The sequence below is a fragment of the Phasianus colchicus genome, chromosome 27 (assembly GCF_987193195.1).
Source record: "Phasianus colchicus chromosome 27, bPhaCol1.hap1.1, whole genome shotgun sequence".
NCBI classification, from domain to species: Eukaryota; Metazoa; Chordata; class Aves; order Galliformes; family Phasianidae; genus Phasianus; species Phasianus colchicus.
In genome coordinates this window covers 2712109-2725344 of record NC_143462.1, presented here as the reverse complement: position 1 = coordinate 2725344, position 13236 = coordinate 2712109, and the positions used below count along the sequence as shown (strand labels likewise).

Sequence of the window (13236 nt, the reverse complement as noted above, 5' to 3'; positions counted from 1 at the left end):
GTGACAGTGCTGTGCTGCAGGTTAGCATAAGGAGTAGTTACAGAATCAAGGCACAATCACAGATAAAGAAGTCATGGGAAACCTCCATCCTCTTCATACCTCTGATTGATTGAGGTTGTGAGACACTCTCCTCCTGGGACGTGGATGAGAAATATTGACTGGGTTATGCCATCATCAACAAAATCTTGGCATTGCCAAGAATGTTTGTGAAAACTATACAGTACTATTAAAATTGGTTTGTTGCTCATATTTAGTCCTGGGGATTGTTCAATGGAAAACCATTGAGATGATAGTGAATATTCATACTGCAGAAGCTCACAGAACAGGATTTGCCCCTGCTTTTCTGGCTCCCATGCAGAAAGAAAAAAAAAACCCAACAATGCTAATTCTTCTCCTTGGAGCTCAGAGCTTCATGTACCATCAACAGCAAACTCTGCACTCACAAGGTTACTCCTCTTTTTTCGACAGATGCTGTCCAGAGGGACTGTGACAACATCAGCATGCTCATCCTGGCACAGAGCTGCCCTATATAGGTGTCCTATATAGGTGGTCCCCATCAGCTTGCAATGCCAGTGCAGAGGAGACCCCAGAACAAAACCTATTTGAGAAGTGCTTCCTACTCCTTACCAGAATCCCAGAACTTAGAAACATGTGCTTTTGCTGATCACCTTGCTGAGCAAGCAAAGAGGCCAAATGCTTCCTTGGATTCTTTTCCACTCATGTTCTGATGACTGTGCATCTTGTGGGCATGACTATTTCAGATACCATTGATTCATCTATTTCCTGAGCATCCTTGGCATGCCTGCACAACATGATATGAACATTACAGCAAGAACAGTGGCTCACACCACTGTGCTGCTCACAGTACAACAGCCAGTTGTTCTCCAGTTACTGCCATGCTCTGAAGAACAGTTTGGCAGACCTGCAAAAAATCCACTTGAAATCTTGAACCTCATGGGTTCCCTTTAAGGATAATTAATGAATGATTCAGAAGAGACATGCACACCTCTGTTGTATGCCCACAGCCCTGTTCTCACTGATCAGCATTTAGGATGACTTCATCTCACAGTGTCTTTTCCTACAGTCTAATTCAATTACATAAGATGCTTCTGGATGACAGGAGTCCCAGAAATAGTCATTTGTACATGACTTTGGGAAGGGAGCAATTCTGTAGAATAAGAGTGAAGATAGAGCTCTACTGACCTAGCAGAGCCAATGAGAGTCTCACCATTGTTCGAAACTTGAAGGAGATCAACTATTTTATTTCTCCCAGTGGACATCTTTCACTGAACACCTGCAGTATCAGCACTCTTCTCTGACCTCAGCAATAGAACTTTGCCCCTGAAAGCTCTGTCAGCTACCACGTGGGAGATGTGGTGCATTCACTGTTGGAAAGTTATCTCTAGATCTCTAGATCTATCTGTGCCCATGATAGGGGGACAGCAGGCCCACAGGACCACCAGCCCAGAAGAGGTGGGAGGGTGCTGACAGTTTACAGGTTGGTTTGGTCCAGCTGTGATTAATGGGGCGGGGGGACCCACAGACCCACGCACCAGGAAAGGGGAAAGGGGACAAAGGGGGAAGGGTAAGGAGACAGGAGATGGGCCTAAAAACAGAACAGATCTGAGGAGGAAAGTTAATTTACTAAATATGATATCAGAATGCAAGATAACGCTATGTAATATAATATAATATAATAGGGATTGAGGCTAATCAATCAAATAAAGTGAGAGAGAGAGTGTCCAAAACTGAATGCCTTACTCTAGAGATGAAGGCAAGATGGTCTGAGCATGCATAGCTGATACGAGCAGCAAGAAAAGGAAAAATCTTGTGACTTGTGGGTTTTATCTTTCCCTCTGAACGCAAAGTGCTTTTGCACTCAAAGAGCATTATTTTGGAGATATAGACGAAATACAGAGCATCAGTTGGAATGCCCATGTAGGAACACAGTGTCCTCAGTCGCTCTAGGGAGTCTAGTCTAGCCTAGCAGAAGCAGAGACTGCTGTGCTCCTGGAGGCAATGGAAATAGAACGCATCTTTTGATGCACATGAGTTTGGAATTCAGCTGATTGCAGAGAAACTTGCGATGATGCCATACCCACCACAAACCATGTGACAGCATTATCTCTACCACCTCATCATCTCCCAAAGGATGCAGCAGCACAAGGAGCAGGAATGGCAACTGAAATGACCTGCTTTCCTTCGTCGCACCAACCAGCAAGCAATTCTGAGGCTATAACTCAGCTGACCTACTTGCTGTGCAGCGCAGCATCCTTCTCTCCCAGACCAGAGGAAGCTGAGGTGGGCAGTCCAGAGGCAGAGATCTGCATCACAGCACCCCAAAGTGGGGAGACGAGCCTCTTGCACTGGGCGGATCTATGAGGATGCCGGCTGTGGTCAGCAGTCCCCTCTGCCCCATGCACCCAACAGCACCATCCCACCCCAGAAACATCCGAATCCTCTCAGCTGCTGCTGCCATGGAAACGCCAGAGAGAGGCTCCGCCAGCCTTTGATGTGCTGATCTGTTTAAAGCATGCAAAATGCAATTCAGAAGCTGGGGAGCTGTGTGGGGTGCATCTGGCTGCCCTAGAGATGGAGGCTCTCTGAGGAGCAGGGATTAATGCATGATGGAGGGCACCGTGGCCATCCACTGCTAGAGCAGTCACAGCGTGCTGCTCTCTGCCCCGGCTCACACACTTAGCAGAGTTTAATATTTAACATCAGACAAGCTGCTGTTTCACAGGGTAATTTGAGTTATTAATAAAAAATCTGCCCTAAATAATTCAAAAATAAGATGCTGTTACTCCAGTTTATCAGCACTGGCAGCGAGTGCTGGGAGCTGAGCACCAGAACAGCACTGGCCACAGAGCAGTTAATGAGGAGCCTGGAAAAGGCTGCTGCAGCGTCAGAACATCAGTGGAGCCAAGCAACATGCAGCTTAATACTGTCCCCATCTCCTGTCACATCATAGGCAGAGAAGTAGGAAGCAATTCCCAATGACAAACAAGGAAAACACAGGACAAGCAGGCTGCTTGATCCCTTCTCCAGGAGCTCACAGAGATCCCCTGCCTTGAAAGGGCATCTCTAAGCTCAAAAAGCACTGCACAACTGCATACCTTCAAAGATGCATACTCTAGTAGCATTTAGCACTACAGTTCCCTGAGGCTTTGTTGTCAGTAACAGAAAATGTGAGACACCATCCCCTGCATCCCGATGTACCCTTGGTGGGCTCCCAGATTGTGGTGGTCCAATGCAAGCCAAGGAGCCCTGAAATGTGAGGGCAAAAAGGAAGATTTCATTTATTTGAAGGGGTTTTATGCCAGACTTCTAACAGAATATGCTTTACATCGTGAAAAGCAAATACCCAAAGTGGTCTCCTACAGAAATAATGTCTATGTCCTGCACTCTGCCATTCCCAGCACATTCATTTCAATGACCTCCTACTCCACAGCTGCAGCTGGAAGCCCCCAGCTCTGTAGTCTCTTCTCTTACCTTTTTTGCAATCTATAGTACCTCTTCAGAAGCATCTTCCAAACAACTTGTTTGTATGTGTGTTTGCTCATGCTGACCTTCAGAACCATAGTCAAAATTAGGTCCTTGTTTTCATGGTTCAGCACCCAAAAAGACTCCCTGAATCTCTGCTGTTTCCTGGCAGCTCATAATCACATCGCTGGCATGCCGTCCATCTCTCTTAATGTAAACATGAACATGATTAGAGCATGTTTTTGACGTACTTTTAGCCTTACACCCTCACGTTCTCCCCACAACCTGCTGGCAGGGCTCAGCAGTTGGCAGCACAGAGCAGACAGCTGAAGGAGTGGGAGCTAACCGTAGTGGTTGCAGCTCCAGAAAAAGTACAAAAAGCACATTACTTTCTTTGGGTTGTTTGGGTTTTTTTTTTTTGTTTGATTGCTTGATTGTTTCCCCTGAAATCTCACAAGAACTTCAAAGGCAGTTCTGAGGATGCTGAGCTCCTTTCTTTATCCCAATAGGTCGCAATGGATTCTTTCTGTCAAGAACAAACTACAGTGTGATATTTCTGAGCCTCCTTCCTTTGTCTTCTGTGTACAGCGTTGCATTTATTTGCAGCACAATGTGTAAAAACACACCTCTTCTTCAGGGAAAAAGTCTGCAGACTACAGTACCCAACATGCAGTGCCCCTTTCCAATGCAGACTTGATTTCCCAGCTCTATAAAGGAAGAGCTTCACTACTGCAGTTGTGCACTGGTTGCTGGCTGGTCTGAGATGCATTTCTCCCTGTTGACCCTATTGATGGGGATGAGTTCAACAAGTTATGTGCAGGAGTTGTGCTGATACAGAACTGATGGGTAGCAGATATTTTATACTTCTGTCTTGTGATACTGTAGCTCCTTTTACTGCAACCTTAGCACTGCAGCAGGCTTGACGGGAAGCATTTTTCCTGCTATGTGCAGATAGGGATCAGCCTGCTGGCCATCACGTTGTTTTTTTAACAGGAACACGTTCTTGTGCATCAATGCATGGCCAACCTGTGTGTGAAGAGAGCTGCCATGCCATGCTTCACTGAGCAATTTCTGCTTGGACCAAATCTAGCGAGCTGAGCTAATCCTGCCAGGAAAAGAGCTGAAGAAGGGAAAAGATTAGAAAATCATAGCCTGCAGGACAAATATAGACCCTATGAAGGCATCTCTTGCCCAAGAGCTGAAATATTGTCATGAGAAAGACAGTGGCCCACAGATATATTTTCTATTTCAGCATTTAAGATGAGAAACAGAACCGTAGCCGTCCCCACTGAAGGGAAAACAAGTACAGCATAGCAAGCCAGTTAGATAAGTCTTCCCTTACTGAGGGCTCTCCGGCACATTTCCCATCCCAACACCACCACTCCTCAAGCTCATCACCAGCCTGAGTTCTTTCATCCACCACAAGGCAAATGAGGAGCAGAGAGAAGCAGCTGAAAAGGAGATCCATGCAGAGACTTGCAAGGACAGGGAATGGAATGACTGAAGTTCAGCATCTTATTTAAGAACAGCCTATTTACTCCTATAACAAAAACCATGGAAACAATTTACAGCAAAACATTATTGATTCAAATATCAGAGTAAGAACCTAGAAATGGAAAAGGCATGTAATTGCAGCATCCAGTGAAAGCTCACGCCAGTCATCAACAAAGCAGAGCTGATTCTCAGGCAGACCAAAGGAGGACACCTTTCACACTCTCCCCTCCCCATTCAGAAGACTGAAAGAGCAAGTTTAGCTGGCGCATGGTCTCTGCCTAAAGCTCTGACAGTGAGAGGAAGGTACAGCCCAAAACAGCCCTGCTCTTCTTGCACAAGAGATTCTGAAGTTTCCGAGTACCATTCAGAGCAACTACGCTTTAACTGACAACGCAGAGCTGGGCTGTGGAATAGCATCTGCTGCTCAGTAGAGCAGATCTCTCCAAGTAGAGCAGTGTGGAGCATGCTAAGACACAGTGCTTTGCATGAGAAGCAGTGCCTGCAGCTGGGGACAGAAGACATCGAGTTTAACCGCAACGTGTTTGGAGATGGAAAAGTCAAATGCTTGGAAAACCCAGTGCAACACTTCCCACCACACTCACCCAAGGTTTGGAGACCCTGCATGGGGATCATCCACAGATGGGGGCAATTCCTGTCCAGCTTCTGTTCAGAGATGCTCAGTGCAAGTAGGAAATGCATTGTCAAAGCTGAAACTGTCCTCAGCTCACCCCACACCTGTCTGTCTCACCCACCTCACTGCATTTATCTTATTCTTTGCTTTGTAATCAGCAAGTCCTGGGAAAGACACAGAGCTCCCCTTCCAGGCATGGCATCAGGACAGAACTAAATGGACTCTGAACACGCAAAAGTTTTCCTGTAGACTGTTTAGAATCTTTTGTTTTCTGAACAAACATCACTGTAAAAAAAAGTAGAAATGTGTTTACTATTCCTTTGCAGTGACCACCAGATGAGCTGAAGATATAACATAGTTCAAAGTATCTTCAAGTAGTTTAAGTATAAACGTAGTTTATACTCTGCAGAGGCTTTAAGCACTGTGTTCTCTGCATTTCCCATAGCAGAGGTCCAACATACACATATGAGCACACCCTACAGAACCTGAAAAGTCCCATTACCACATAACAGTAGAGGGCTGGAACCATCACTTCTATTTGGTGTTTTGCTGCAGTACTTTTTTGCTTAAATAAGAGGCTTCTCAGTGACCTGAACAGACAGACATACAGACAGACAGACATGCACACACTCTCTCCCTCTTCCCTCATCGCTGCATAAATATAGAAGCCTCATCTGTTTTCTGAATGCTCTCCTGCTGCTGCATTCTCTCCCTCCGCCTCCCCAAGACACTTTGGTGAATACCTGCTACTTTTGTTTCTGCTGTAGATTTCTCACTGCAACATTCCGAAGTCCTAGATTTAACACAGTCCCCTATATTTGCAGCCCTACACAGAACTGTAAGGCTCTGGCTTAGTGTTTCAGCCACTCAGCAAAATTTGGTTTGCAAATAGGAAGGGAGCTTGGATTTTGCTGCTGTTTGCAGCACTGTGGCTCAAATCATGACACAGTTCATCTGTGAAAGGAAATGTGAATTTTCAGATAGTTCTGCTGTGTGGAACTGTTCCTTTATAGAGAGATGTCAGAAATCTCCCCGTGACCAGGAGGATGCCCTCTGCACACCTCAGGTTTGAATGACACTATCCAGTCCAGGGGCAGTGTTTTCAGAACCCACCCTCATGGCATTCTGAGAGCTGGAGGTGATGGTTGCTACAGAGATAGAAGTAGGGCAGAGAACCCAGAAATCTCTGCAATCCTTGACCCATCCTTTCATCATGCCTCCAGTGATGCTGCATCTTCCCAGACCAGCGAAGTGACTGTACATTTCTGAAGAACACTGACATACTTAGGCAATTAAAATGAATTAGCATAATTCAGACCAAACTTCTAATTTTAGCTCTCTGTAAAGCTGCTTTCCTTTGAGCTCAAATCTAGCCTGCTGTACCTCAGCTGCAGCACAATAGAAGCAGCTTCTTATGAACAAAGCGAGCTGCACGTGCTGCCAAGCTCAGGTCTGTCACAGGAGGCACCACCCTTGGCCTCATCCCCTGCACATAGGAATTGCTCTGCTTGGGCAGACCCTTGGGATGCTCCGCACTGCACAGGGGACCAGGTACAGAGGACAGGGCGCAGTTAAAAGACCTTGCACCAGAAATCGATTTTGGAATGCTGCAAGGTTTAAAATGTTGCTTGCCTCGTCCCAGTATCTTGATATCTGGAGGGTTTCACCAAGCATACATGGATACCGTTATTACCTGAATAATTTAATAACCTGCAAAGCAGCAGTGTGGAATGGCACCAGCTTTAGCTGTGTGCCTCCTCCCCCCACTGATGCGTGCCTGCAGCAGCAGGGGCTGCTCCGACCTCCCATCCTTTCCTTCCAGATGCCTACATTCAGCTCATGTTTTACACGCCAGCCACTCCCCCTCCCATCACCGGCGCTGCAGTTCCTTGTCTGGAAATGTCAGGAAAGGACAGATGCACAGGCTCTGAAATGCCTTGCTAGCTCAGCAGTGTACATGATGTTCTTCACTTACAACTGACTTGAGTTTTTGTGCGCAATTTGGGAAAGCAATCAAACACGGTCCATTATACATTAGCTCCATTTACCTGAGAGATCAGGCTATCTGGACACCACATCCACCAAGAGCCAAGGTGGACAGTGAGAAAAGTAAAAGGAGCTGCTACTGAATATGTGTTCTGATTTTTCTAAGTGGGCCATCTGAAGGATCTCTTGGGCTGCGCCCATTGCAACGTCACGTGCTCAGCCACAAGCTCCTGTAACCTCTCTGCTGTGCAGGAGCACGGAGAGAAGTCTGATTTCTGCACTGCCATTTTGATTTCTGCACATAAATATGCCACTCCCTGCCCTCTGCCAGCCCTCCCCCATGCTTAATGTCATCACTGGAAAGAAAATCCAAATGTTAGGAGGACAGATGCTCCCATTATAACCAGCGCACACTGCGTTACAACCTAATGGAAGAAATGCTAGAGGGTGGTTGTGAGTGGCAGCAAGTGAAATTTGACAGAGTTTAGTCAAAAGTAAGTTTGAAAGAGTCTCCTCTACCTTCTGACTCCACACCAGAAAGAAACAGAGACACAGGGGGTTTGAGGGGAGGCCTCAGTGGGTGCTCACAGAGCTCAGCACAGCGCTGATGCTTTCTCTAATCCTGACAGCTTTTCCATCCGCACAGCACTCCAGTGGCAGGTCAGATAAACAGCATCAGAGGAAGCTGTCATCACACACAGCCCCCATACTTCCCAAGCCAGCCTGAAACACAAACTAAATATTTATTACGCTTTTACAAAGTCTGAATCTCCTCACAGTGCAGGCGGCTGATGTAATCCTCCCCAGATCCTGACAGGACTTGCTTCCCCAACAACCTTGACAGTGCTCAGAGGGTCACAGTTACCTTCTTGTCACACAAATCAATTCCTTGTTGGCTCACTCGGCAGACAGAGGCGGGGATGTAAATCCTCCACCACTGCGACATCAGTCGGTGCATTGGATCACCTTAAAGGAGCTCAGTTTTGCCCCAGTCTATCAGCAGCTGTGTATACAAAACAGTTTCCCAGCTTTACACCTTGGACACTTATAGCAGAAAAGATTCATCCCTGCACTGCTGCCTTGAACCCAGCACACAGACAACACACAGAAAGATTTAAGGTGACACTGCAATTGCAAAGTCCTTTTCTAAGCCTAGATAATAGCTAGATGGCCAATGGCTGAGCCCATTCCTAGAAACACACACTAGTTCTTTGCCTACACACTACCCTAGTTACATTCACAGTGGTACTTCCTTGGCTCTCAAAGGCTTTGGTTGCCCTGATACTCTGTGCCCCTCCTCGCTTCCACTGCACACTTCAGGCAGAAGATAACAGTGGAGTTTCTTCTGACTCCTTCTGTGATGTATTTGAGTATAAGGTAATGAGCACTGAAGTATTTCCTGCTGCAGCACGTAGAGGAAATTCTGCACCAAGCACGGGTTGCTATCTGATAGCAGGGAGACATACGCCTTCAAACTAGTCTGTTCTGTTTCCTGGAAATGAGCAACTAGGAAAACAGCCAGAAGTTTTATGCTAAAAGTTTCTCATTAGGAAACATTTTCCTTTAGCATTCAAGACTGTATTGTGTGAGATATTGTACAAATTCAGACTGAGAGACTGTCCTAACCTTGGGCAATTGCAAGTCAAAGGAAATAGGCAGCAGTGAAAAGAGAAAATAAGTGGCTTGATTCTCCTTGTTCAAAGCAAACAAAATAGAGGCAGCAGTACAGGCGCTGGGCTCTGTTCTCTAGAGCCCAAGCAAAACTTACTGTGAACGTAGTGAGAGGATGTATCACAGAACACACAGCATACATAACAACACAACAATGGCTGGAAATGCTGCAGAATGCAAACCACTCGTGCCCCAAGACATGGATAGCATCAGCTTGCATGGAATTAGAAGAAGCTTGTTCTGTGACTATCATCTCTTACTCTGGCTATCTCCATTGCTTTGTTAGCACCTCTGAGGATGACTGGTTGTCCCTCTGCTATTGACACCAATAAAGTGAATTGCAGCAGTGGGCTCAGATATAGACCAAGACAAACATACAGCACTGTGCAAACACAGGGCAGTCTCTGCCCACAGGAGCCTGTGTTTGCATATAGAGCAAGAGACAAAAAGCTTCTACTTCTTCACATACGGAGAAGTAGAAGGATCCAGTAACAATGTTTTCAATCCACACTGATGGACAGTGTGAGTATTTTGACAGAGAGGCCTTCTGTATGGATATATGGTAAGCTGCATGCAGACTTCCAAGGCACCAGCCAGGCACCCAAGCTAACATGGAGACCCCCTCAGCTGCTGCTGCAAAACAGAATGAGAAACTCCAAAATGTTCTGGTAGCCCTTGCTGTGGTGCCAACAGAGACTTGTGCAATAAACTGCCACCACTGCAGACACTCAGGCAGTGGGAAGCAAGGGATAAGAAGAGAGGACTTTTCCTATAGCAAAATCTCCTGGTTCAGATTAGAACTCCTTAACTGCTTTCTGATAGCATAAGAGACAAACTGCTCTGTAAAGAAGAGGAAAAGGCCCTGCAGGGAAAAGCTGTGAGCTGCACACAGTAAGCAGTTATCACTGAAGAAAGCAATGTTTGACTTGCCAGTGTGGTAGTTAAAAGGCCCCAGACCCAGTGACAAGCAGCTGTCTACAGACTTATCTGTCTGCTGCTCTCTCCAAATTCACTGTTCTCTGCAAACACGGAGCCCTCCTGAGCTGCCCTGCTCAGACATCCCAGTGCTCAGCCCCATGCAAATGCATCCCTCACTCCACCTTTGGTCCCAGAAGAAAAGGAGGGCAAGCAGGAGCTCTGTCTGCCCTGGCTATAGGCTGAGCTGTGAGGCAGCCCAGCCTCCCTTCCCAAAGCTCGTTCCCTGGGCATAATGCTTGGGAAGGGAAAGCTGAAGCTCAGGTGCTCTGCAGTGTGCCAGAATCCTGCTGAATTCTCCAAGAAGACCTTGCACCATGCCCCCCATGCTGTGACAGTCCTGAATAGTGCACTGCAATGCTTACAGCTGCAAGATCTGTTTCATCTCAGGGAATCAGAGCACCTGGGGTTATTCAGGGGAGTTTTGCCATCTCCATTGTTTATGTCACTGTCTTGGCAGCAAGCATAACTCAAGCCTCTCACAAGGAGCTGACAAGGTCCCCCCTAGTCCTTTCCACCTGAAGAAGCCCAGACACTATACAGAGATCTTTGGATTTCCCAGTCCATCACTGGAGACACACTGACACCGTGATTGACAGTGAGGGGCAGAAGGGAATAGGATGGTTTTCTCAAAGGCTCACAAGGGGTGAGCATTCACTCCAAACAGGCATGAATGAAATTGGGATTCCAGTGCCCAGGATTAGCCCAGACTGCCTAAATGGGCAGCTGTCTGACAGTGGGGCAGGCAGAAAAAAACTCTGAGGGCTGCTCAGCAGTGCCTGCCCTGCTTCCTCAGCAGGGCATCTCTCATGGCTGTGCAGAAGCAGCCCTTGACACACTCTAAGCAACAGAAGTCTGCTGTAAACCTCTTGCTCACAGGAGACACACAGAAGTCTCAAACTCTTTTGCTAAATACAGAGGAGAAGCCCCCTAAGACATCTCTCTATCGCAACCTCCTCTCACACATACCCTGGATTACCCTTGGTGTCACCTCATTCCTCTTAGCCTCTCTGCATTGGGGTATAGCATAGACATCAGGCCCTGTTGTGAGAAGAACAAGAGATCTTCAAGCAGCAGCAAAGCAATCTTAGCCGCGCTCTCTGCTCAGCAGAGAGCTGGCAGCAAGAAAAAACTGACAATGGCTTTCCAGAAAGGTGCTACAGCTCAGAACAGCAGGCAGAGCCCAGGCTCCTGCGTGTTGATGTCGGCAGAGGGGACAGGCACCTTTTCTTGCTCTGACCCCCTGTTGTCTGCGAGCGTGATGCCTTTGCAGGGAGGGATGATCCACATCCCCCTCACCAACACCGTCTGTGCTACGCAGCAGCAGCAGCAGCAGAGCACTCGGTCCCTGCACAAAACTGCTTCTTCTCCCCAGGTGGCCTGCTGTCACTGTACCCTGGGTTCAGAGTCCTGGCAGAAGCAGGGCACAGAGAGAATATTAGAAACACTCCTCACTGGGAAAAGGGGTAAGTGTCACCTGCTCCTTTGCAGTCTCTGGGAGACTGCATGAAGCTGAAAGACAGAAAATTTATCCCAGAGATCAAATCCATTACTGGCATATGATGAAAGGACTTTGAAAAGGGCTAAGTGAGACTTTGATGCTTACACAAACCCTTTGCTTCCTCTCTCCCTTCACCCTCCTTTTTTCTACCCCCATCCCTACACTGTCAGGATAAACAGCAGACTCCTGGCCCCAAAAGTTGTCTTCTGTTTTGTAGGGACTGTTCCTTGTGCACATGGATTTGTACTGGGAACAGAGTGCTCCTCATCATCTCCCCCCCTCCAAAAGCAAACAGCACCCACTGCCGCAAGAACAGACATCTGAATATAGGGCTGCTCACCCCAGCATCACTGACCTTTTTCTTCCGGTCCCGAGAGCGGTTTCTGCGCTTGCGATTGGATTCTTCCTTCTCTTTCTGCTCCTGTAGAGCCTGAGCCTCAATGTCTTTGATTTTCTTCAGCTGCTTTGCTGCTTGAGCCATGGCTGGTCAGACTGCAGCTGCTCCAGAGCTCACAGCGGCACTTTCTGCACAGCGCACTCCTGTTCCTGGCCAGGAAGGTCCCTTTCCAGCTCGAATGCTGTCGACCCAGATGGATGTGAAACCAGTAACGAGAGGAAGATAGAAAGCAGACAACAAGCCCCAAAGGACAGACGGTGTCTCCAGCTAATTGCTAGATGGAGTCCAGAACACCTTTATAAAGCATTAATAATCCCAAATCCAGCTGTTCCAGAGGTTCTGTGCACCATTGCAGCAGCCCCTGACTGCACTGGCACATCATGCAGAACCCTCCTGATGGGACAGGGCACCAGGCTGTGCTGTGCTCGCTCCCTCACTGCCTCTCCTGCAGTATGAAAAGAGATGCAGGCAGCTAGCCATAGGAAGAAAAATAACTCTCAGCAATTAATGCATGATGACAGCAGAGGAGCAGAGGAAAAGGAGGCCGGTGCATTTCATCTCGACTTCTGTTCTCCCTGTAGCAATACATTGAAAGCAGTAACCTGCATGTAGTCAGCCGGTGGCTCTACCACTGCAGTGCTGCTGAGGCAGGCACATATTCCAGTCTCTCCGATTCCCTCAGTCACTCTCTGTGCAGCGGGCGATGCGGCTGGTTGTGATTCCAGCTCCTTTCAGGGGGAGCAGTAGGCGATCGCCGCGTTGCTTAGAAGGCAGGCAGCATCCCTGCTCAGAAAACAGTCAGTGCTGCAAAGGCTGTGCCAAACGTTGGAGCAAAGTGCAGCTTAACAGCATCCTTTTCTGCTCACATCTCTTCACTGAGTGAGCAGCGACGGGAGGGGAGGGATCTTGGCTGTGAGTGGGAAACAGAAACCAGGGGCTCAGTTTGCTCCTTGACTACACAGCTGCAGAAAAGAAAACCAGAGACCCCAGGTCCTGCCCCACAGGCATCACCAGAGGCTCCCTGGTGATGGCACCTGGAGACACTCACCCCTTCTTTATTCACATCTGACCATTTCACCTGCAGCCTCCCCTCCAAAG

General features: G+C 47.6%; 1 protein-coding gene across 6 annotated transcripts in view; it reads right to left on the bottom strand.

Annotated features, from left to right (window-relative positions):
• The window catches only part of ANK1 (ankyrin 1), a 50309-nt gene extending 37281 nt beyond the window's left edge, over positions 1-13028 (bottom strand). For 3 of the 6 annotated variants that reach the window (XM_090125750.1, XM_090125751.1, XM_090125752.1), the window contains exon 1: positions 12097-13028. In XM_090125750.1, the coding sequence (XP_089981876.1) occupies positions 12097-12222 (126 nt within the window). In that variant the 5' untranslated portion in view covers positions 12223-13028. The remainder of the gene's footprint in view (positions 1-12096) is intronic. The other 3 variants (XM_090125745.1, XM_090125747.1, XM_090125746.1) reach the window with 1 other exon arrangement.
• Positions 13029-13236: the final 208 nt, after the last annotated feature.